This window comes from Nomascus leucogenys, chromosome 13 (assembly GCF_006542625.1).
Source record: "Nomascus leucogenys isolate Asia chromosome 13, Asia_NLE_v1, whole genome shotgun sequence".
Lineage (NCBI taxonomy): Eukaryota > Metazoa > Chordata > Mammalia > Primates > Hylobatidae > Nomascus > Nomascus leucogenys.
In genome coordinates, this window is record NC_044393.1 from 33,265,424 (window position 1) to 33,286,308 (window position 20,885).

General features: G+C 51.6%; 1 protein-coding gene across 1 annotated transcript; it reads right to left on the bottom strand.

The window, feature by feature from the left end:
• Positions 1–14,293: 14,293 nt before the first annotated feature.
• TCF15 (transcription factor 15) lies at positions 14,294–20,613 on the bottom strand. The gene is made up of 2 exons (XM_003273459.4): positions 20,052–20,613; positions 14,294–14,971 (listed from the first exon to the last, which is right to left on the bottom strand). The coding sequence occupies exons 1-2, from the start codon at positions 20,568–20,570 to the stop codon at positions 14,897–14,899; spliced, it is 594 nt and encodes a 197-aa protein (XP_003273507.2). The 5' UTR covers positions 20,571–20,613; the 3' UTR covers positions 14,294–14,896.
• Between the last annotated feature and the right edge of the window lie 272 nt (positions 20,614–20,885).

A 20,885-nucleotide genomic window follows, 5' to 3' on the forward strand; every position in this document is an offset into this window, starting at 1 on the left:
CCTCTTCCCACAGAGACTGGCACACGGTTGGGCACATGACCCAAGGCAGGCCAGAGGGGGCCTTCCCCAGGAATTTGCTGGAACTACTAGAGAAAAATCCCACTTCATAGGGTTTTCTAAATAGATACATTGTAATCCAGACTTGCTGGCAGCTATCTTTGCCACCAAAAGAGGAGAGGTTCTCTGAAAATGAAGCTGACAGGAAAGCGGGGATGACAGATGGAGAGACAGCTAGAGTCCTAATGCTACTGTATGGTCACCTCCTGGATCCAGCCATGAAATTGATGACCCTGAACTCAGTTCTATTTATTTTTTATTTTTTAAATTAAATTAAATTAAATTTTAATTTTTAGAGACAGGGTCTTGCTTTATCACCTAGACTGGAGTGCAGTGGTGCAATCACAGCTCACTGCAGACTCAACCTCCTACGCTCAAGTGATCCTCCTGCCTCAGCCTCCCATGTAGTTGGGACTACAGTTGTGTGCCACCACGTCTGGCTAATTTTTAATTTTTATTATTTAATTTTTAATTTTTATTTTTTGTAGACATGTGGTCTCACTACGTTACCCAGGCTGGTCTCCAACTCCTGGCCTCAAGTGATCCTCCTACCTTCACCACCCAAAGGTCTGGGATTACAGGTGTGAGCCACTGTGCCTGGCTCATTTTTATTTTTATGGAGATGGGGTCTCACTATGTTGCCCAGGCTTGAACTCAGTTCTAGAAGCCAATAACACACACACACACACATACATATTTGCATTAGCTACTTTGAGATGGATTTCTGTCTCTTAAAACCAAAAAGAGACCTGGCTAATTCCAGGCAGAAACAATATCATGGGAATGTTGGCATGGGAGAGGGGTTGGAGTATGTGTAAAGATTTATCTGGGAGTCCTTCCTGGTGGAGGCAGATTTTGAGCAGGGTTTTGAGAAATGGAGAGGATTTTGATATATAAAGAAGGTGAAGAAACAGTATTTCCAGTGAGGGGAACATCCTGGGCAAAGGCTTGGTGGTGGAACAGGGCAGGGAAGTGGCACTGTCCAGTGTGATTGGAGAGTGGATGGGGATAGAGAGGTGGTGGGAGAGGAGCTGGCAAGAAGGGATGTGCCCTAACGTGCAGAGATCCAGTCTGTTCCTTCACCTGCATCCTCCTCCTCTGCAGGCGTGCCCTTCATCAGTTAATTCATCCACAACCATTTACTGAACACCAGCATGTGCTAGGCACTGTTGAAGGGCTGGCGAGAGAGCTGTGGGCCACACCACCAAGTCCCTGCCCTCTTGTAGCTTCTTTTGTAGGTGAAGGACACAGGTGGTAAACATGAGAAAGAAATAAACAAGTATCATAGTGTCAGGGAGCAGTAACTGTTATCTGAAAAATTAAGACGAGTAAAAGGAATACAGACTAGTGGAGAGGTGTTTGGGGTGAAAATGGATAACACTGATGGTTGATCGATATTGTGAGTGCGCTCAATGCCACTGAATTGGTAAAATGGTTAAAATGATAAATTTTACATTAGGTATTTTTCTGTTCTTTATATTATGTACATTTTACCACAATAAAAAACAGGATTGGCAGAGGGGTGCTGTTTTACTAGGGTGGTCAGGGCATGTCTCTCTAAGGAGGTGTCATTTGAACAGAATGGAGGGGAATTAGCAAGCCTCGAAGAGATTGGGTGGAAGGTATTCTGGGTGGAGAGAATTGCCAGGACAGATCCTGTGGGGCCAGAGTCGGCCTGGTGTGTTCTAAGGACAGCAAGTGGGCCCTTGTGGCTGGAGCCCAGAGAGCAAAGGAAGAGGGGGAGGAAGATGAGTACAGGGATCAGTAGGAGCTTGTATGCCAGGAGAGAACTTTGGATTTGGTTGTATGAATGATGGGAAGCCATCGGAGGGCTGAGCAGGGAAGGGATATGAATGAGACTTTCTGTTCAATTCTCCCTCTGCCCACACTTAGTCCCACTCTTAATCAGGATGGTGATCTTGCCTCTGCTTCTGACTATCTCTCTCTCCTGGCTGCTACCCTCTTCTGCACATCTTCGTGACCACTAACTTGCTGAGGTCATCTTTTTTATTTATTTATTTATTTTTTGAGACAGAGTCTCACTCTGTCACCCAGCTGGAGTGCAGTGGCACAATCTCGGCTCACTATAGCCTCTGCCTCCTGGGTTCAAGCCATTCTCATGCCTCAGCCTCCCGAGTAGCTGGGATTCAGGCGTGCACCACCATACCCAGTTAATTTTTGTATTTGTAGTAGCGATGGGGTTTTGCCATGTTGGCCACGCTGGTCTTGAACACCTGGCCTCAAATGATCCACCCACCTTGGCCTCCCAAAGTGCTGGGATTACAGGCATGAACCACCGCGCCCAGAGAGGTCATTGTTTTTATACGGCTGACCCAAATGGCCTCCTACTGGCCTCCCTGCCTCCTGCCGACTGAGCCTCCACCAGTCATCAGGGTCTCTTTCTGCCTGTAGCTCTGACCAGCCCTTGCCTTGGTGAGAGCCACAGCCCCCCAGCTTTCCAGTCTAGCCCCATCTAGCTTCTTTTCTCCTCACCACAAAGCCCACACTTAGTCACTTGGAGCCTCCATGGGGTTCCCCTGCTGCCGTAGGCTCGCCCTCCTCAAGGCTGGTGTATGGCTCTCTGCTCTACTCAGATTCCTTTACAGCTAGACAGCCTCCTCCCATCCTTCAAGAACCTCCCAGCATCACTCCTCTGCAAAGACTTCCTTGGCTGTCCTCGCCCCAGGCTGGCTTAGCTAGCGCCTCTGCAGTGCTCCCTAAACCACTCACATCTTCCACTTTCAGAGCCCCGAGCACGTTGGCATGCAAAGCACATTGGTTTGGTTTGGTTTTGTACAAGCCTTTCCCTTTCCTCAGCTCCCTGAACCCCCAGTTCCCTGCTCATAGTATGTTCTCAATAAATGTTTATTGAATAAATGAATGAGTTTGGAATTTATATTGCAGAAACAATACTCCCACCACCACTACCACCACCTCCACCAACAAAAATAATATCCAACCCAAGTTGAGGACTTGCTATGTATCGGGCACTGTGCTAAACTCTTTCGAATCTGGATCTGATTTCTATTTCACAATATTAGGAGGAAATCACTGTATTAGCCCCACTTTAGAGATGAGAAAACTGAGCCATGGTGAAATTAATCAATTTTCCCAAGGCTACATAACTCAGAAGCAGGAGAGCCGACAGTCCAATGTGTGCAGCCCAAAGCCGTGGGCACTGCATGCAGCTGGAGGAGGTGTCTTGGCATTACTGCATCCATGGATGGGGTTTCCAGGAGTCCTGGAGTCCCATATGAAGATTGGTTGTCCATGAACTTTTTGGGTGTGGGGGCAGGTCCATTACTTATTTTTTTTTGTGACAGGGTCTTGCTTTGTTACCCAGGCTGGAGTGCAGTGGTATGGTCCTAGCTCACTGCAGCCTCCATCTCTTGGCTTCAAGAGATCCTCTTGCCTCAGCCTCCCAAGTAGCTGGGGCCACAGGCATGCATCACCATGCCTGCATAATTTATTTTTTTTTTTTTAGAGATGGTGTCTCCCTGTGTTGTGCAGGCTGGTCTCGAACTCCTGTGCTCAAGTGATCCTCCTGCCTTGGCCTCCCAAGGAGCCGTGATCCATTACTTTTTTTGTGTGTGTGACAGAGTCATGCTCTATCACCCAGGCTGGAGTGCAGTGGAGAGATCTTGGCTCACTGCAACTTCTGCCTCCCGGGTTCAAACGATTCTCCTGCCTCAGCCTCCTGAGTAGCTGGGATTACAGGTGTGTGCCATCACGCTTGACTAATTTTTGTATTTTTAGTAGAGACGGGGTTTCACCATGTTGACTAGGCTGGTCTTGAACTCTTGACCTCAAGTGATCCACCCACCTCGGCCTCCCAAAGTGCTGAGATTACAGGTGTGAGCCACTGCACCCGGCTGGTCCATTACTTTTATCAGAGTCTTAGAGGGGCCCTTGATAATTCCTACACTTAAGATGTTCCTCTGCACATAAGGGAGAAAGATGGAGAGTTTTCGAGTATTGGACTGCTGGGGTTCACCCTATGCTTTAGAGAGATCATGTTGGCTATCCATTGCAGTGTAATGCAGGGCGAAGAGATTGGAAATATCCCTAAGGTTCACCAGGAGTGGATGCGTTAATCATATCATGGTACCTTCTTCCACAGAAGGGAATATTATGCAGCCATAAAGATGAATGAAGAGTCTCTTTATGTACCAGTGTGAAATGATTCCCAAGATACATATGTCAGAGAGAGAGAGACAGGGTCTGGGTCTCACTCTGTCTCCCAGACTGGAGTGCAGTAGTGTGATCTCGGTTCACTACAGCCTCCATCTCTGGGGGCTCAAGAGATCCTTTCACCTCAGCCTCCTCAGTAGCTAGGACTATAGGCTTGCACCACCACGCTTGGCTAATTAAAATAATTTTTTTTTGGAGAGACTAGGTCTTACTATATTGCCCAGGCTGGTCTCAAACTTCTGGGTCAAAGAGATTCTCGCATCTCAGCCTTCCAAAGTGCGGGGGTTACAGGCATGAGCTACCATGCCTGGCCTTCCAAGACATAGTTTAAGTAAATACAGCAAGCTGCAGGCCAGCATGTATAATTAGCTTCTATGTGTGTTTTTTAGGAAGGGAGGGATTAAGATTATAGATCTAGATGTGCTTCTATATGCATAGAAAATCTTTGGCAATATTCACTGTTAAATAGTTAGTGGAAACCCTACCTCACAGAGTTTTTATGAGGGTTACATGAGTTAGAAGAGTACCCGGCACACATTAAGCATTACAGAAGATTTTATTGAATAAAATAAAAAAGAGTGGCGGGCGCCTGTAGTCCCGGCTACTTGGGAGGCTGAGGCAGGAGAATGGCATGAACCCGGGAGGCAGAGCTTGCAGTGAGCCGAGATCACGCCACTGCATTCCAGCCTGGGTGACAGTGTGAGACTCTGTCTCAAAAAAAAAAAAAAAGAAGGTCCCTTAAGGGGTGGAGACCAGGTGACTAAGGGGCAGGGAGTGAGACTTATTTTTCATGTGATGCCCTTAGACGCCTTTTGAATTTGGTACCATGGGTAAATATTTTTTTATTTTTATTTATTTATTTATTTTTGAGACAGAGTCTCGCTCTGTCACCCAGGCTGGAGTGCAGTGGCACGATCTTGGCTCACTGCAACCTCCACCTCTCGGGTTCAAGCGATTCTCCTGCCTCAGCCTCCCTAGTAACTGGGATTACAGTTGTGTGCCACCACACCTGGCTAATTTTTGTATTTTTAGTAGAGTCAGATTTTCGCCATGTTGGCCAGCCCAGTCTCGAACTCCTGACATCAGGTGATCTGCCTGCCTCAGCCTTCCAAAGTGCTACGATTACAGGTGTAAGCCACCACGCCTGGCCTATTTTTTTGAAGTTGAAATTCAATGTAGCTTGGCCAGGTGTGGTGGCTCATGCTGTAATCCTAACACTTTGGGAAGCTGAGGCAGGTGGATTGCTTGAGCTCAGGAGTTCGAGAGCAGCCTGGGCAACATAGTGAGATCCCATCTCTACAAAAAATACAAAAATTAGCTGGGTGTAGTGGCGTACACCTGTAGTCCCAGCTACTTGGGGGGGCTGAGGTGGGAGGATTGCTTGAGCCCAGGAGGCAGAGGTTGTAGTGAGCCGAGCTCGCACCACTGCACTCCAGCCTGGACGACAGTGAGACCCTGTCTCAAAAAAGAAAAAAAAAAAAAAAAAAGAGAGAAAGAAAGAAATTCAATGTATCTAGATAGCTAAGAGATCATCTGAGGGGGTCAGGGCCTGGAAGGAGATCCCACCCAGAATCCCCAGGAATTCGCTGTAATTGGTCAAAGGCTACATTGTGTAGTGTGAGAAATCAGGACGTGAGGAAAAGGCGGGCGGGAGACACCAAAACACCCACGCCCCAGGGCCCACTATAAAAAGCACATTTAAAAACACCAGACTGGAAAAGTTTTATTATTATTATTATTATTTTTTAAATAGCAAAAGCGAGTCCCCCCAGGAGGCGCGCTGCAGCTGCGGCTGTGGCGGTTCCCAGGTGATGTCAGTCCTGGCCCGGCGCCAGTCCTGGCCCCTTGGAGACGGTCTTGGTGGGTTCAGCTTGACTGTTTTTCCTTCCTGAGACTTGAGGACACCTTCCTGTCTCAAAGAAGGAAGCCTTTCCAGGGCTTTCTGAAAGCCAGGGGCAGGGGAGGCGGTGGGCCTGGGCTGCAAGGGCAGAGAGAGGCAGGGAAGGAGGGTGGGGGTGGGGAGGAGTGGGGGCTGCCTCTGGGAGGAAAGTGAGGGTGGAGAGAGCAGAAGACAAGCCTGGCTCCTGGGTGGCTCTTTAGCCCTCCCACCCAGGGGCGCGACGGGGTCTGCTTCTTGGGAATCCAAGGCCCGCCTCCCTGGCCCCACTGCTTCTCAGCCCTGGCCGCTTCCCGGGGAGGCCCCTGGGTGGGGTGAGGTTGGGGGGTGAGAGAGGTTCCCACAGAGTTCCCAGTTGATCAGTGTCTTTTCTCCCTCCCTGAGCCCTGGGCCCACCCTTTCTTCTCTATGGTTAAAGGCTCTTTGCCAGTATCTTCCAGGCCAAGCGCGGTGGCTCATGCCTGTAATGCCAGCACTTTGGAAGGCTGCAGCAGGCGGATCACCTGAGGTCAGAAGTTCGAGGCCAGCCTGGCCAATATGGTGAAACCCTTTCTCTACTAAAAATACAAAAATTAACCAGGTGTGGTGGCGCACTCCTGAATCCCAGCTACTCTGGAGGCCGAGGCAGGAGAATCGCTTGAACCTGGGAGACGGAGGTTGCAGTGAGCCGAGATCATGCCACTGCACTCCAGCCTGGGTGATGGAGCGAGACTCTGTCTGAAAACAAAAACAAAAACGAAAACAAAACAAAATAAAAAACCCAAGACTCTGCCAATATCTTCCAAACTGGGTTTTCTGCAGATGGGACAATCCACAGAGCTGGGTTTGAGGTCCAACTCAGCACTCCTAGCCGTGTGACCTCAGGCTGGTCACTGCTTTCCTTTGAGTGCCACCTCTGAAATGGATTAGGTTGGCCTTACAGGGTGGTTATGCAGAGTGAGTGAGACAGAACAATGCTTCTTGGTCCTTCCTGAGTATCTGCTAAGCATCCACAATGTGCCGGTGCCGCCAGGCGCTCGGGATGCTCGGCATTTGGCACAGAGGCAGCAGAGCAGGGAGGTGAAGAGAGTGGGCTCTGGACCCAGCCTCAGTCCACATCCTGGTTCTGTCCTTTGATGGCCATGTGAGGATAGTGACAGCCCCTGTCTCACTGGGTCGTAGAGGAGTAAATGAGTTACAGGCCTTGAAACAGTGCCTGGCACTGAGGCAGTGCTAGGTAAGTGTTTGCTTTTATTTTCAGCTTCTGTCCAACCAGCCTTGTGTTGCTTTGACAGCTTCACGGGGCTGCTCTGGGCACTTAAAGGAGATATGTTGGGGATTCAGGGGTTGTGTTTAGGGGAGACCCAGGTCCTGCAGGTGCCTCATCATTCATACTGATGCAGGGGTGGCCTGGAAGCTACAGAACCATTCACACTCGGCAAAGCCTTTTCTCACCTTGGAAGCATCATTCCTAATGATGACACAGGTCTCCCAGCCATGCGTTCCCACATGTCTTAGAAGCACCCATCCCATTTTTATTATTTGCTCAGAGCCTACTTTTTCAGTAGGCCGTAACCTCCATGAGGTCAGGTACTACATCTGGCTTATTCTCTGATCATCCCTAGAGCCTTGTGTGGTTCATGGAGAAGTTCAAAACATGTTTGTTGACTGACTTACTCACTGACAGACTAAGTCTGCCAGCCTTATGTTGGTCTACAATGTTACACTCTATCCCATGCCTCCTGCTGAGTTTTACTCTCCTGCTGTGATGCAGGCCGTGGGATCTGGAGCTAGACCCCCTCAGTTGGAATCCTGTCTGTGCCATTGCCTAGCTGGGTGACCTTGGGCTTGGTTTTCTAGCCTGTGAAATGGGATGGCAACAGTACCTACCTATGTGGCTTGTTGCAAGTGAGGCCATCTCTGTATGTCACTCAGAGAAGCGCCTTCGACTAGTCAGTTCCGTCAACATCAGGACTAGGCACGCACCTGGTGAGGCCATGTGGGGGTGGTGGTTGAGAGCCCAGTGGGGCTCTGCAGCTAGAACATCTGATTCAAATCCACTAGCTCACCAGCCACTGTGTCACCTTGGCCAAGTTCTTTAACCTCCTTGTGCCTCCGTTTCCTCATCTATAAAATGGAGCAATAATACATATCTAACCAGCTTTTGAGCAAGCTCTATGTATGTATGTATGTATGTATTTAGAGACAGGGTCTTACTCTGTTGCCCAGGCTGGAGTGCAGTGGTGCAATCTCGGCTCACTGCAACCTCCAACTCCCGGGTTGAAGGGATTTTCCTGCCTTGGCCTCCTGAGTAGCTGGGATTACAGGCACGCACCACCATGCTCAGCTAATTTTTGTATTTTTAGCAGAGATGGGGTTTCGCCATGTTGGCCAGGCTGGTCTCGAACTCCTGGCCTCAAGTGATCTGCCCTCCTCCACCGCGAAGCTGTATTTATTTTATGTAAAGTGCATAGCCTAGGCCTGACACGTAGTAGGTCCTCAAAAGAGTCAGGCATTTTTCCAAGCCATTCAGAAAAAAACAATTCCTAGATTTTACGAGCCTTCCCTCCCACAAGGCCAGTCTGTCCCAGCTGGCAAAATGCTGGCTGTGCTGACGTGAGGAAAAGCAAGGGCCAGAGAGGGCCAGACGCCCACCCTGGGTCACACAGGAGCAGTGGCCAACCTAGAATAGGCTAGGTCTTCTGTCTTGTAGCCTGTTCATCCTGAGTGCCTCCCTGGTTTCCAGGCCCTGCTGGCCTGCCCTCTGACCCTAGCCCCCTGGGAGCTCTATCCCAGGCCCGTGGGGTCTGCAAATCTGGTCTGGATTAGACACGCTGAGAAGCAAACGTCAGCCCCCCCAGCCGGCTGCCCAGTGGGACCTGTGCTCACAGCTGCTGAGGCTCATAGGGACATAAATCATGGTGGCAGGAGACTCGGGGGATGGGACCACCTTAGCCTCCTAAGAGGCACAGGGGCCTGAGAGTCATGAGCAGAGACACCTGGGTCCACTGGGGATATTTTCCATCCTCTGTTGGACAAGCTAAAGCCAGGGTGCATCAGAGGGGGCCAGGACACCATTTGGCAGGCCTTGCATCACAGTAGGCCAAGATCCCAACTTCTTTTTAGCTTTTCATTTTGCAATCATTTACAACATGCAGAAAAGTGACAAAAGTGGTGGGGGGCACTCCCATATACCCTGTACTCAGATTCACCGCATTTTAAGTTTGCCGTATTTACTCGATCCTTTTCTCTCACACATATATTATTTCTCTTCTGAACCATTTGAGAGAGCACGTTACCTATATCGTACTTCTCTACTCCTTGATAGTACTTCAGGATGTATTTATTTATTCATTTATTTATTTATTTTTTTGAGACGGAGTCTCGCTCTGTCACCCAGGCTGGAGTGCAATGGTGCGATCTTGGCTCACTGCAACTTCTGCCTCCTGGGTTCGAGCAGTTCTCCTGCCTCAGCCTCCCGAGTAGCTGGGATTACAGGCGCCTGCCACCACAGGGTTTCACCATGTTGGCCAGGCTGGTCTCGAACTCCTGACCTCAGGTGATCCGCCCACCTCAGCCTCCCAAAGTGCTGGGATTACAAGCTGAGCCACCACGCCCAGCCTAGGATGTATTTCTTAAGCACAAGGATATCCTCTGACACAATCAGGGTGCTGTTAGCAAATACAGAAAATTTAACTTTGATGCAATACCTTAATCTATTGTTCATATCCCAATTTTGTGTGACCATGTCCCCAAAAAAAAAAATTGTCAACTCTACCAAGAAGGTCCCCTGTCACATTTTCCCCTCTGCAGTACAGGATCCAGTTCAAAGTCATGTATTGCATTTACCTGTTCAGGTCTAGACTTGATATCACAACTACACGAGGTAAAATATACTGTCATAAGAGACACAGATGGGGTTGAACAAAGACATCCAACTTCATATGTACATCCCATGAGCCAATCCAATGTTTCTATGAATCCTCTAATTATATGATGTTCTACAAAAATGCATCATGCTCCTGACTGTGTGGAGGTAGTTAAGAGTTAACTTGCCAGGCCAGGCACAGTGGCTCACACCTGTAATCCCAGCACTTTGGGAGGCTGAGGCTGGAGGATTGCTTGAGCCCAGGAATTTGAGACTAGCCTGGGCAACATGGTGAAATCCCCTCAAAATAAAAAATTAGCTGGGCATCGTGGTGCACACCTGTAGTCCCAGCTATTCAGGAGGCTGAGGTGCTAGGATTATCTGACCCCAGGAGGTGGAGGCTGCAGTGAGCCATGATCGTGCCACCTGCACTCCAGCCTGGGTGACAGGGTGTGACCATGTCTCAAAAAAAAAAAAAAAGTTAACTTACCAAATATGCCATAATCTTCAGCACTCTGTTTTGTAGTGCTTTATTTTTTAACCTATTAAAAGCCTCATAAAATGGGAGTGGCCTGGGACAATGAGGGGAACCTGAATTGCTGTGGGTGCAAGAGGTCCTGTGTTCTCAGCCCTGCTCAGCTCCAGATGCTGTGCAGCCGTGGCCCATCACCGCTCCTCTCTGAGTTTCGGGTTGCCATGGGTGACCTCTGAGGCCTTCCTGCTCATAATTGTGGAGTCAGAGAAAACAGCCCTGCATGGCAAGGAGGGAGATTTGTGTTCTTGGTGTCCCAACAGGGCCAAGGACCTGCTGGGGAACCACAGGCAGGTTGCCTCCCGTCTTATCTCACTGTCTTCATTGTGAAATGATGAACTCAGATTATTCTTGTGCTGATGCTTCATGTGTCAAGACTTGCAGGGAGAGTGTATCCCTTTGGGGTCCAAGGTGGCCTGGCTGAGTTGGTCATTCCAACCCCTTCAGTCCTGGATTTCTTCTCCCTGAGCAGCTTTACTCCTTTGGCCCCAAGTTGGCCTAGAGAAGCTTGGCTGGGCTGGACCATCCCGGAGGTGATAGGCATGCTGGGGGAGCGGACAATGTTACAGAATGTTCCCCAGAGGAGCTGCCTATATACGCAGACCACACCTGTGCTTCTCCTCAGTCACGTGTGTGGGCTGATCTTGCAGCTCACAAAGGCTCATGGGCATTAACTGTCCATTACCAGGAAGATAGCAAGCTGCAAAATATGCATAATGGAGCACTATGCCGATACGAAAAGGTATGAAACAGCTCTGTAAGCAACCAAGGGTCTCCAAGAAGTATGGTTAAGAAAAAAAAAAATCTGAGTGCAGAGAGGAGTGTGTAAAATGCTACCACTTGTGTGGAAAAACATCTATGTAATTTGCCTATATATGCAGACCATCTCTGCCAGAATCCATAGGATCCTGGTTACCTTAACATAGCAATTGCCTCTGGGGACTGGAGCTGGTGGCTAGGAGAGAAGGAGACTTATTGTCAGTTTATTCTTTTTTGTGTCTCATTCAAAGGAAAGAACCAGTATGAGTAGATGTGCAAGAGGGGCTGGCTCCTGGGAAGCTGCTAATTGCATTTCTTGATCTCCATGCTGGGTGTACAGGTGTGCTCAGCTTGTGAAAATCCATTGAGCTGTACCCTTACACCCTGTGCACTTTTCTGAATGTGTCTTATACTTCCATAAAAAGTGTAAACTTGGCTGGGCGCAGTAACTCATGCCTGTAATCCCAGCACTTTGGGAGGCCAACGTGGGTGGATCACCTGAGGTCAGGAGTTCGAGACCAGCCTTGCCAACATGGTGAAACCCCGTCTTTACTAAAAATACAAAAATTAGCCAGGCGTGGTGGTGCACGTCTGTACTCCCAGCTACTCAGGAGGCTGAGGGGGGAGAATCGCTTGAACCTGGGAGGCAGAGGTTGCAGTGAGCCGAGATCACGCCACTGCACTCCAACCTGGATGACAGAGTGAGATCCGTTTTAAAAAAAAAAAGTGTAAACTTAGCATGGTTTAAATGATTTGTTAAGTATACGTGTGCTAGTTTAACGAAAACGCTGCAGAGCTGGGCGCAGTGGCTCACGCCTATAATCCCAGCACCTTGGGAGGCTGAGGTGGATCACTTGAGCCCAGGAGCTGGAGACCAGCCTGTGCAACATAGTAAGAACCTGTCTCTACAAAATAAACAAATACATAAAATTAGCCAGGCCTGGTGGTGTATGCCTGTATTTCCAGCTACTCCGCAGGCTGAGGTGGGAGGATCACTTGAGGACAGGAGGTTAAGCCTGCAGCGAGCTATGACTGTGCCACTGTACTCCAGCCTGGGTGACAGAGTGAGACCCTGTCTCAAACAAAACAACAACCAAAAACTCAGTGGGATTATTGTCTTCACTGTGGTTGTCTTTGGGATAAGTGATATTTCTAGAGTCTTGTAGCATTTTGAATTTATTTTACAATGAAAACACAGTCAGAGAAACCTATAAATATTTTTTCAGAAACAGTTATCAGTATAGAAGCTTTCTGGAAGGACACTCAGGAAGCTGCCTCTGGGGAGGGGCCTGAGGGAGGTCTGTACTTTTCACTGTATACCATTTGATACAACTTGGATTACTTACCAATGCATACAGGGTCTATTAAAAACTATCTCACAAAGCAAAACAAATACTTATCTTTCTGTTCTAGCTGCTCTTACTAGTTAGAGATTGAGCCAGGGAGGCCCAGAGGGGTCAAGCAACATCTCTGGGGCCACCCAGCAAATCTGGTGGTGGAGTGGGCCTCCAGCCAGAGCACCCAAGTGTCTGCTCTGCCCCCGCTCCCAGGTTTCCTGCCATTGACAAGGCCACAGTCCTTTTCCTGTGGCTTTGCCAGAGGCTGGCTGTACCTGGCCAGGGTAGGCGCAGGGGGAGCAATGTGCTTTCCTAATCAGCTCCCAAAGGGGGAAGCACAGCCACGCTGGGACATAGGATAAGCACGACCAGTGTCCCTGGAACAGCGGGGAAGTGAGGTAGAGGGTGCTTGGAAAGCTCTCCTGGGTGGAGGACCCTGGCCCCCTGGGGCCCTCCTTCCTCTACTTCTGACACCAAAGGAATTAAGCATGGTAATTTCATGGCCTGCTCCAGCCTAGGGACTGGCAATTCCACAACTCCCTTGATCTCCCTGGGCCTCGGTTTTCATCTGTGAGGAAGACCAGGTTGGTCGGGCTCATTCCTGTGGCATCTGGCACAGTGCCTGCCACATGGAGGGTATTGGCAATCTGTCAATTTGCAAAATGGGAGCCACAATTCAGGCTCAGAGGGTCAAATGCAGGGGAGTGGGGTAGAGGCAGAACAGAGGGGATAGGAATGTGGACTCTGGGGCCAGACTGCAGTCAGTGAACATGAAATAGATCACTTGAGCTCAGGAGTTTGAGACCAGCCTGGGCAACATAGTGAGACCTTGTCTCTAAAAAAATAAAAAGTGTCTGTTGAATAAATAAACTGTTGAAATAGGCATATGAATGTACCTTGCCGAGGAGAGGGTGGCTGCCTGGCTGCCCTGGCCTTTCCCTGGCTCTCCCACCCTTGGGCCTCTCGAGCTTCTCTGATCCTGACCTCACAGGGACACAGCCCCAGCCCGACAGCCAAGAACTCCTAGCTGCACTGATCAGCTGACCCATCGCTGTCTCTGCTGGGTCTGCAACGGGGGAGACACCAGCTCCACCTCCCAGGGCTCCTGGGAGTGTAATTGGGTAACAGGTGCTGGCTTTCCACCTGGGGCATCTCCAGGGCAAGGAAGGAGCTGCTCTGGGCTTCAAAGGTGGACGGACCTCAGGGTGTCACCCTGTCACGTGCCTCTGGGTGTCATCGGTCTTCTACAGCATTTCAGCTAACACGGGGTAAGAAGATTCCCCTTTAGCATGCACTCATTTGCACTTGTGGAAAACCACATGCCTCGTTGGTGATAGCATCAAAGAGGGATGGGTTAAAGGATGGCATGTTCACAAAATGGAATAAGAAGTAGCTCAGGAAGAAATGAAATGCCCTTTAGGTACTGACTTGGGATGATACCAAGCTAGATTAAGGAAAAAAAGAAGGAGCCAAAAGTGTGTATGGTGTGCTGTCATTTGTGTATTTGCCTGATCATTCATAGCGAATGGGACATCACAGGAAACCGGTGCCCTAGGCTGCTTGCAGAGAGGAGAGCTGGTGGCTGGAGGACAGGGTCAGGGAGACTTTTCAACACATATCCTCTGGTACCTTCTGAGTTTTGAACCGTGTGAATGAAATGAACACAGTCCTTATTCAAAAATAAATAAAATTAAGATTTCTTTACCAACCATACCAGACACCTAACAGTTGTTAAGAACATCTGATAAATAGCAGACTGAGGAAAGTTTGGTTGTGGCTCCCGGAGAGGGGTCTCTGCCTGCCTTTCCCAGTCCCACCCTCACCCCTCCAGGGCTCAGGGCAGCCCCTGGAACATCTGTGCCTCTCTCTCGGTCCAGGGGAGGGCCCACCTCTGACCTCCGATGTCCACAGGACCCTCCACAGCTCAGAACGACGTCTTTTATTTAAAAATAGCTTTTATTTTAAACTCACCAATTCTCTCTCAGACACACACTCACACTCACGCACAGACACACACACACCCTCTGTCACCAACAGTCTTTGTTTTTCCAAAAGTTCTGCCTTGTCTCTGACCAGTCAGAGCTGGGCAGGCTGAATGGATCCTCACAGCTCTCCAGGATCGGGTGGAGATGTCCCCAGGGCCCTGCCCAGAGTGTCCTGGACCCAGGCCGTGGTCCCCTGGTCCCTACACAAAGAAGGGGTGGGCTCGGCTCCTGGGGTCTTCTTCCCTGTCCAGCCAGTGGCTGGCTCCTGGCCTCCTTCTCCAGGGTCCAGGCTCATCTCCGTGGCCCTCGAAGGGGGGCCACCCCCCTCACCTTCAAGCAGCTGCCCCCCAGGTCATGACGGCCACTCTGCAGAGGGGGAGAAAGAGTATAAGGAGGTTCGATTAGGCCAATGTGAACACTGGAACTAACTTCTGTATCCACCAAGAAGGATCTTGATAGATAAATCACAGTTCAGCCACACAATAAAGTTCTCTGCAGCAGAAAGTAGAAGAAACCCTTTCTGGACTGATACGGACTGCTGCCAAATGACAATGTTTAAGGACAAAAGCAAGGGGCAGGCTGAATGCGCCTGTGTGCTGTGATTGCTGGAGAGAAATGCACATGGGAAATTGTGAGTGGGTTTCTTCAGAGAGGAATTTAATGATGGAGAGAGGATGGGAGGGAGGCTCTCTCCCGCTATACTGTTTTTTGAGATGGAGTCTTGCTCTGTCGCCAGGCTGGAGTGCAGTGGCACAATCTTGGCTCAGTGCAACCTCCGCCTCCTGGGTTCAAGTGATTCTTCTGCCTCATCCTCCCGAGTAGCTGAGACTACGGGCGCCCATCACCACGCCCGGCTAATTTTTGTATTCACGCTATACTTTTTTACCTTTTCCACTTCTTTCCCATATGATCTGTTGCTTGAAAAAAGATTCAATACATTTTAAAGCATAATATTTTACATGGGCAAAACAAGCACGCCCCGCAGTGGTCCTCCCCCTGCCTGACTGCATGCCTAGCGGCTCACTTGTCCACCTTCAAAAGGGGACTGGATTTCTGGCCTCCTTGACTTCCCTCAAGGCGTCCCCTTTGCCAGGAATGTGTTCGCAGGTCTTGTCTCCCTGGAAAGGTTTCTCCGTTCCTGAAATTGCCTAACACTTCCTGCCTTTCTGGGGACATTCCATGGGGATGAATCTCAGAAGGACAAGGCAGGGTCTCTCCTTTGTCCCTCGATCTGGACTGGGATCTCAGGGAGTGGTAGGGAAAAGGAGTTCTTCACTCTGTGGTCCCATTTCCAGCCTGGGCTCTCTTGGCCCAGGACCTGACTTGGAGCAGGCACCAATCAATGCCACCTGAATTAAGTGGCAGCCATTGGAATACAGGCTAATGGCGGCAGTCCCTGAAACCATCAGTTCCTACAGCGGCTGTCTCTACCAGCTCTTTTCATTGATATTTTCAGACTGGACACATGGGTTTCATCCTCACCGTAAGCCAGAGAGGTCACAGATGTTAAAGCACCCCCTCTTTTGAGGCCTCCAGCCACTGAATGACTGGCTCAGAGGCACCCAGCCAGTTGTAAAAGAGCTGGGCTAGAAATCTATGTTGTCCAACAATCTGTCCTGTTTTCAGGACACGATAGTGTCTGAAATCCCACTGTAAATGCTCATCACCCTGAGCCTGGCTAGATGATGGAGGAACAGGCAGCTTTCTCAGCCCACTTAGAGAAACAGCTGACCATCTGGGAGCTCTGCCCCCTGCCCCCTGCCCCCTCCACCCCCAGGTCCAGGTTGGGGCAGATCCATCCAGATGCAAGCCCAGCCTCCCTCGAGGCTCTTGCAGCCCAGGGACAGCATGTTCACTCACAGGCAGGGCTATTTTGAGGGCTGAGGCCACAGTCCCAGCAGAGCCTGGGGCTTGGGCTTCTCAGACAAACTCTGGCAGGAGTGGCTGAGAAGGGCAGATAGGGGAGGGGGTGCAATATTAAGGTTGAATTAGAAAACTGGCCTTCCCCTCTTTTACTCTTTAAGTCCTCAGGGACAGGGAGAGCCGCCCCCTCCCACCCCAAGTCTGGAGGTCATCTGGAGACCTGGGGTCCCAGAAGAATGCTGGGACTGTTCACCTCCCTGAACCTCAGTTTCTTCATCTACGAAATGGGGACAAAATGATTTTACTTGCCATCTCAAGGTGCAGTCGAATGTGAATGCAGCTGTGTAAGCTGCTAAGTGTGCTTAGAAGGGGTCTTGATGGCCGGGTATGGGGGCTCATGCCTGTAATCCCAGCACTTTTGGGAGGCCGAGGCAGGATCGCCTGAGGCCAGGAGTTCGAGACCAGCCTGGCCAACATGGCGAAACCCCGTCTCTACTAAAAATACAAAAAATTAGCCAGGTGTGGTGGCTGGCACCTGTAGTCCCAGCTACTTGGGAGGCTGGGGCAGGAGAACTGCTTGAACCCGGGAGGCGGAGGCTGCAGTGAGTTGAGATCGTGCCATTGTACTCCAGCCTGGGCGACAGAGCGAGACTCCATTGCAAAAAAAAAAAAAAGGTCCTGACAAGACCCCAGTTTGTTTGTCCCTCAGGAACTTAGCACCAAGGGTCTTCGGGAAGCACCATGGTTAGGAGTTAGGCTCAACTGAGGCAGACCTAGGCTTCGATCCCTACTTTGCCAAGGGCCAACTACTGGACCTCAGGCAAGTGATTTCATCTCACTGAGCCTCAGGTTCCCCCCCGTAAAGGGGAGTTACTTTACAGGATCACACAAGCTAACACAGGATTACACAGGCTAAATCGAGGTAAAGCCTTGGCACAGTGTTGGGAACACAGTAAATGTTCAATAAATGTTCATAAGTATTATTATCAGCATCGTCTATTGACAGTGCCTCCTGGTCCCAGCTACCTTCTGGGTATACCAAAAAGGGAGAGCCTCACAAGATGGTCCTGTCCAATCCTCACCCCCAGGTGACAAAGGGAAGACAGGGCAGAGACAAGAACCCCCTTTCCACCTCCCACTTGCTAATTCTACCCCAGAGGGCCACACCTAACCCCTCCTTCAACAGAAAGATGCTACAGGGAACTGTTTCCATGGCAACCCCAATTCCAGACTGGCCAGGATGGGAGGGAGGTGGTGGCTCAGGGTAAAGGAACAGGGTCTTGGGTCTTAAAGCTCTCTGGCCCCCAAAGCTCAGAAGGGAGCAAGAGCTCCCCAAGACAGCCAGTTTTCTTCCAGCAGAGTCTTCAAGGGGCCATAGCTGGCCAGGATCGCCCCTCTCGCCTATTCCCAGAGGAGACCGTGGGGTTGAGAGCATGGTTTCCACAGCCAAATTTGGCTGAGTTCTTGGTCCCATAGACAGATCCCAGGGAAGCAGCCAGGCCCAGGGGAGGCCCCTGTGAGCTGTGGGACAGGCCTGAGACCTGCAGAGAAGTCCCCCAGCCTGCCTGCTGTGGGGGTGGACACATGACAGTTACAGGGACTTCCCCCTGTAACCTATCCCATGTCCCAACAAGGCAGGCCTGAGTTTGAATCCTGGTTCCATCACTGACTGTGTGTCTCTGCGCCACTGGCAGCACCTCTAAGCAAGTGGGGATAACCGCAGCGCCTCATTCCTGGCCGTTGCAGGATTTTAATGATAACTCATAAGGAGCACTTAGCACAGATCAGTGCTCATGAAGGCTGCTGTCACTGCTGTTATTGGCTATTGTGCTCCTCCTCTGCACTCCTGCCACTTTTAACCTCTTCCCTCTTCCTTCTCTAGGCCTCAACTCTTGCTGTATGCCCCAATCCTAGAACACCCTTTCCTACCCCTTCATCGGCCTGCCCCTGTTCTAAAGCATCCTTCAGAAATGTGACACAGAAACCCTGTCAGCACTCACCCTGGGTTGGGGGCTTTCTCTGGGCTCTGAGAATCCCTTTGTGCTTCCCTCCCCCCACCATCAGACCTCAGCATCCTCATCTTCATCTCCCTGCCCTGACCCTGGGGCTGCACTGTCAGGTCCTGACTGGTGGATGGGTGGGGACCTACACCCTGCTTCTCTGGGGTTCTCGGAGCCAACAGAAGGCAGCTGTTGGGTAGCTAAGGGTTGCTAACTGGAATGAATGGGTGAAAGACAGTCAGGGAGTATCCTTGAGAGCCCCTTCAGGCCTTCCCATCCCAGGAAGGCTTAAAGGCCGACTCCTGGCTTCTAAGTCCGGCCTGGGGTACTGACAGGGGCCCACAGCTGGGAGCAGCAGGGACCCTGGAGAGGGCACAAGCCTGAGGCTAAGAAGACCGACTCAGGGCAACTAAGGCAGCCAAGTGTTGAGAAACCAGGCTGGATGTCTCATGAGCCAGACAGAGGGTGGTCTCAGGCCAAGATGCAGAGGCCTCCGCAGAACAGGGTGAAGCAAGGAACCAAGGGCAGCTGTGAGAATCAAACAGCAGGGAGTCAGGGGCCTAACTCCAATTCCCCATGCCCTTCCACTTGGCCACCAAAAGTCAGTACTCTCTCAGCCTCAGTTTCTCCGGATGTAAATGGTAGCTGCTGGAATACAAATTGTTCGACAGGCTTCTTTACTGTAGGAAAAGCCCAGGCCAGAAAGGCACACGGTCTGGGGATGAAGCAGGTTCTTTGGAGCCTGGGCAAGGTTTCAGCCAAGAGGCCACCTCTGCTGCCACACAGCCCCCGCTCACCCCTACCAGCCTGATCCACTTCCTTGCTCAGGACACACTGCAGGAGCTGCACACCAGCTCCCTCCAGCTGACCCAAGAGTGCCCTCTCCCAACACCACGTCCTTTTGGGGGCTGGGGACTCTCAGGGGGCCCCTTCTTCACTCCTACTGCTCATCCGCTAGGTACCTCAGGCTCTCGGTTTGGGGCTTGTGGCTTCCTTTCTTCTCAGTGTCCTGCTCTTGGGCTAGATCTTAGGACAGGGGACAATTATTTCAAGGTGGGGGCAACACACACCGGGCAAACCCAGGGCCAGCACCCTGGCTTCCCAACTGAGTAAATGTGGGCAGGTGATTCCATCTCTGATGCTCAGATCCTCATCAGGATAAAATGGGCAGAAAGACTACCTGCTTGAAGGGATTCTTGTGAAGGCAAAAAAGTGGATGTAGAGCGCACCAGCACACAGGAAGACTCAATAAAAGATGGTCTTTGTTATTCAGTCCTCATGCCGTCTTCCCAGCAGGAAGGAAGTACCAGCACACCTTTCGTTGGAGGGGATATTCCACACTGAGCAGTTAAATCAGACCCAAACTCTGGTTTTCCTGCATCCTTTCTGTTTGGGGGACAGGGCATTAAGTCAGTGGTTCTGTTCCACACCAGATCCTGGGCTTGGGGTGCCGCACCCAGCACGAATTCCACGTCCTTCCCCCTGGCCTCGTTGGGGCCCCTGCACCTCTCCAGTTCCCGGAGAGGCACCGTCCCCCGCCTACTCCGACCCGGCGGCCTCAGAGAGGGACGCAGCACACTCACCCCCTTGCGCTGGTTGCTGAGGCAGAAGGTGCAGATGGAGCGCGGCTGGCGGCCGCCGTCGGCGGCGGCGGGGACGGCGCTCTTGGCACTGCCGGCGGCGCGGAAGCACGGCTGCCCGTCGTCGGCCGAGTCGCCCAGCAGCAGCACGTTGGCCAGGTGCGCGATGTAGCTGGACGCCAGGCGCAGCGTCTCGATCTTGGACAGCTTGCGGTCCACCGGCTCGGTAGGGATGAGCGTGCGCAGCGCCGTAAAGGCCGTGTTCACGCTCTGAGTGCGGTCCCGCTCCCGCGCGTTGGCCGCCTGCCGCTGTCGCACCACCACCACGGGGCCCGCGCCGCCGCCCGCCCGCCGCCCGCCCCCGGGGCCCGGGCCTCGCCGCGCCGCCTCCAGGCCCTCGCAGCAGCCGAACGACTGGTCCGACGCGTCGCTCTCGCTGCGGTTCTCCTCGTCCTCGCTTAGCAGCCGCACGTCCGGGTACAGCACGTGCGCGCCGACGGGCCGCAGCAGCGCGAACGCCATGGGCGCCGGCCGCGTCCCTCCGTGCGCCGCGTCCCAGCGTTGGCCGCGCCCCGCAGTGCGCTCCCGCGCGCTCCCACGGCCCCGCCGGCCCCCGCCTTATAGGCGAGGGAGGGGCCAATGGCAAGGCCGCCCCGGCCGGGGGCGGAGGGCTCCGCCCGGCCAATGGGGAGGCGCCCGCCGCGCCCTGGCCAATGGCGACGCATCCACCGCCTCCGTTCCCCAGGTTGAAAGCGGCCCGGGAGCTGGTGGCCCACCCCGAAGGCTCCCATTCCCGGCTAGCTAGCCCGGCAGATGCTGGAGGTCTGGGCGAGTCGG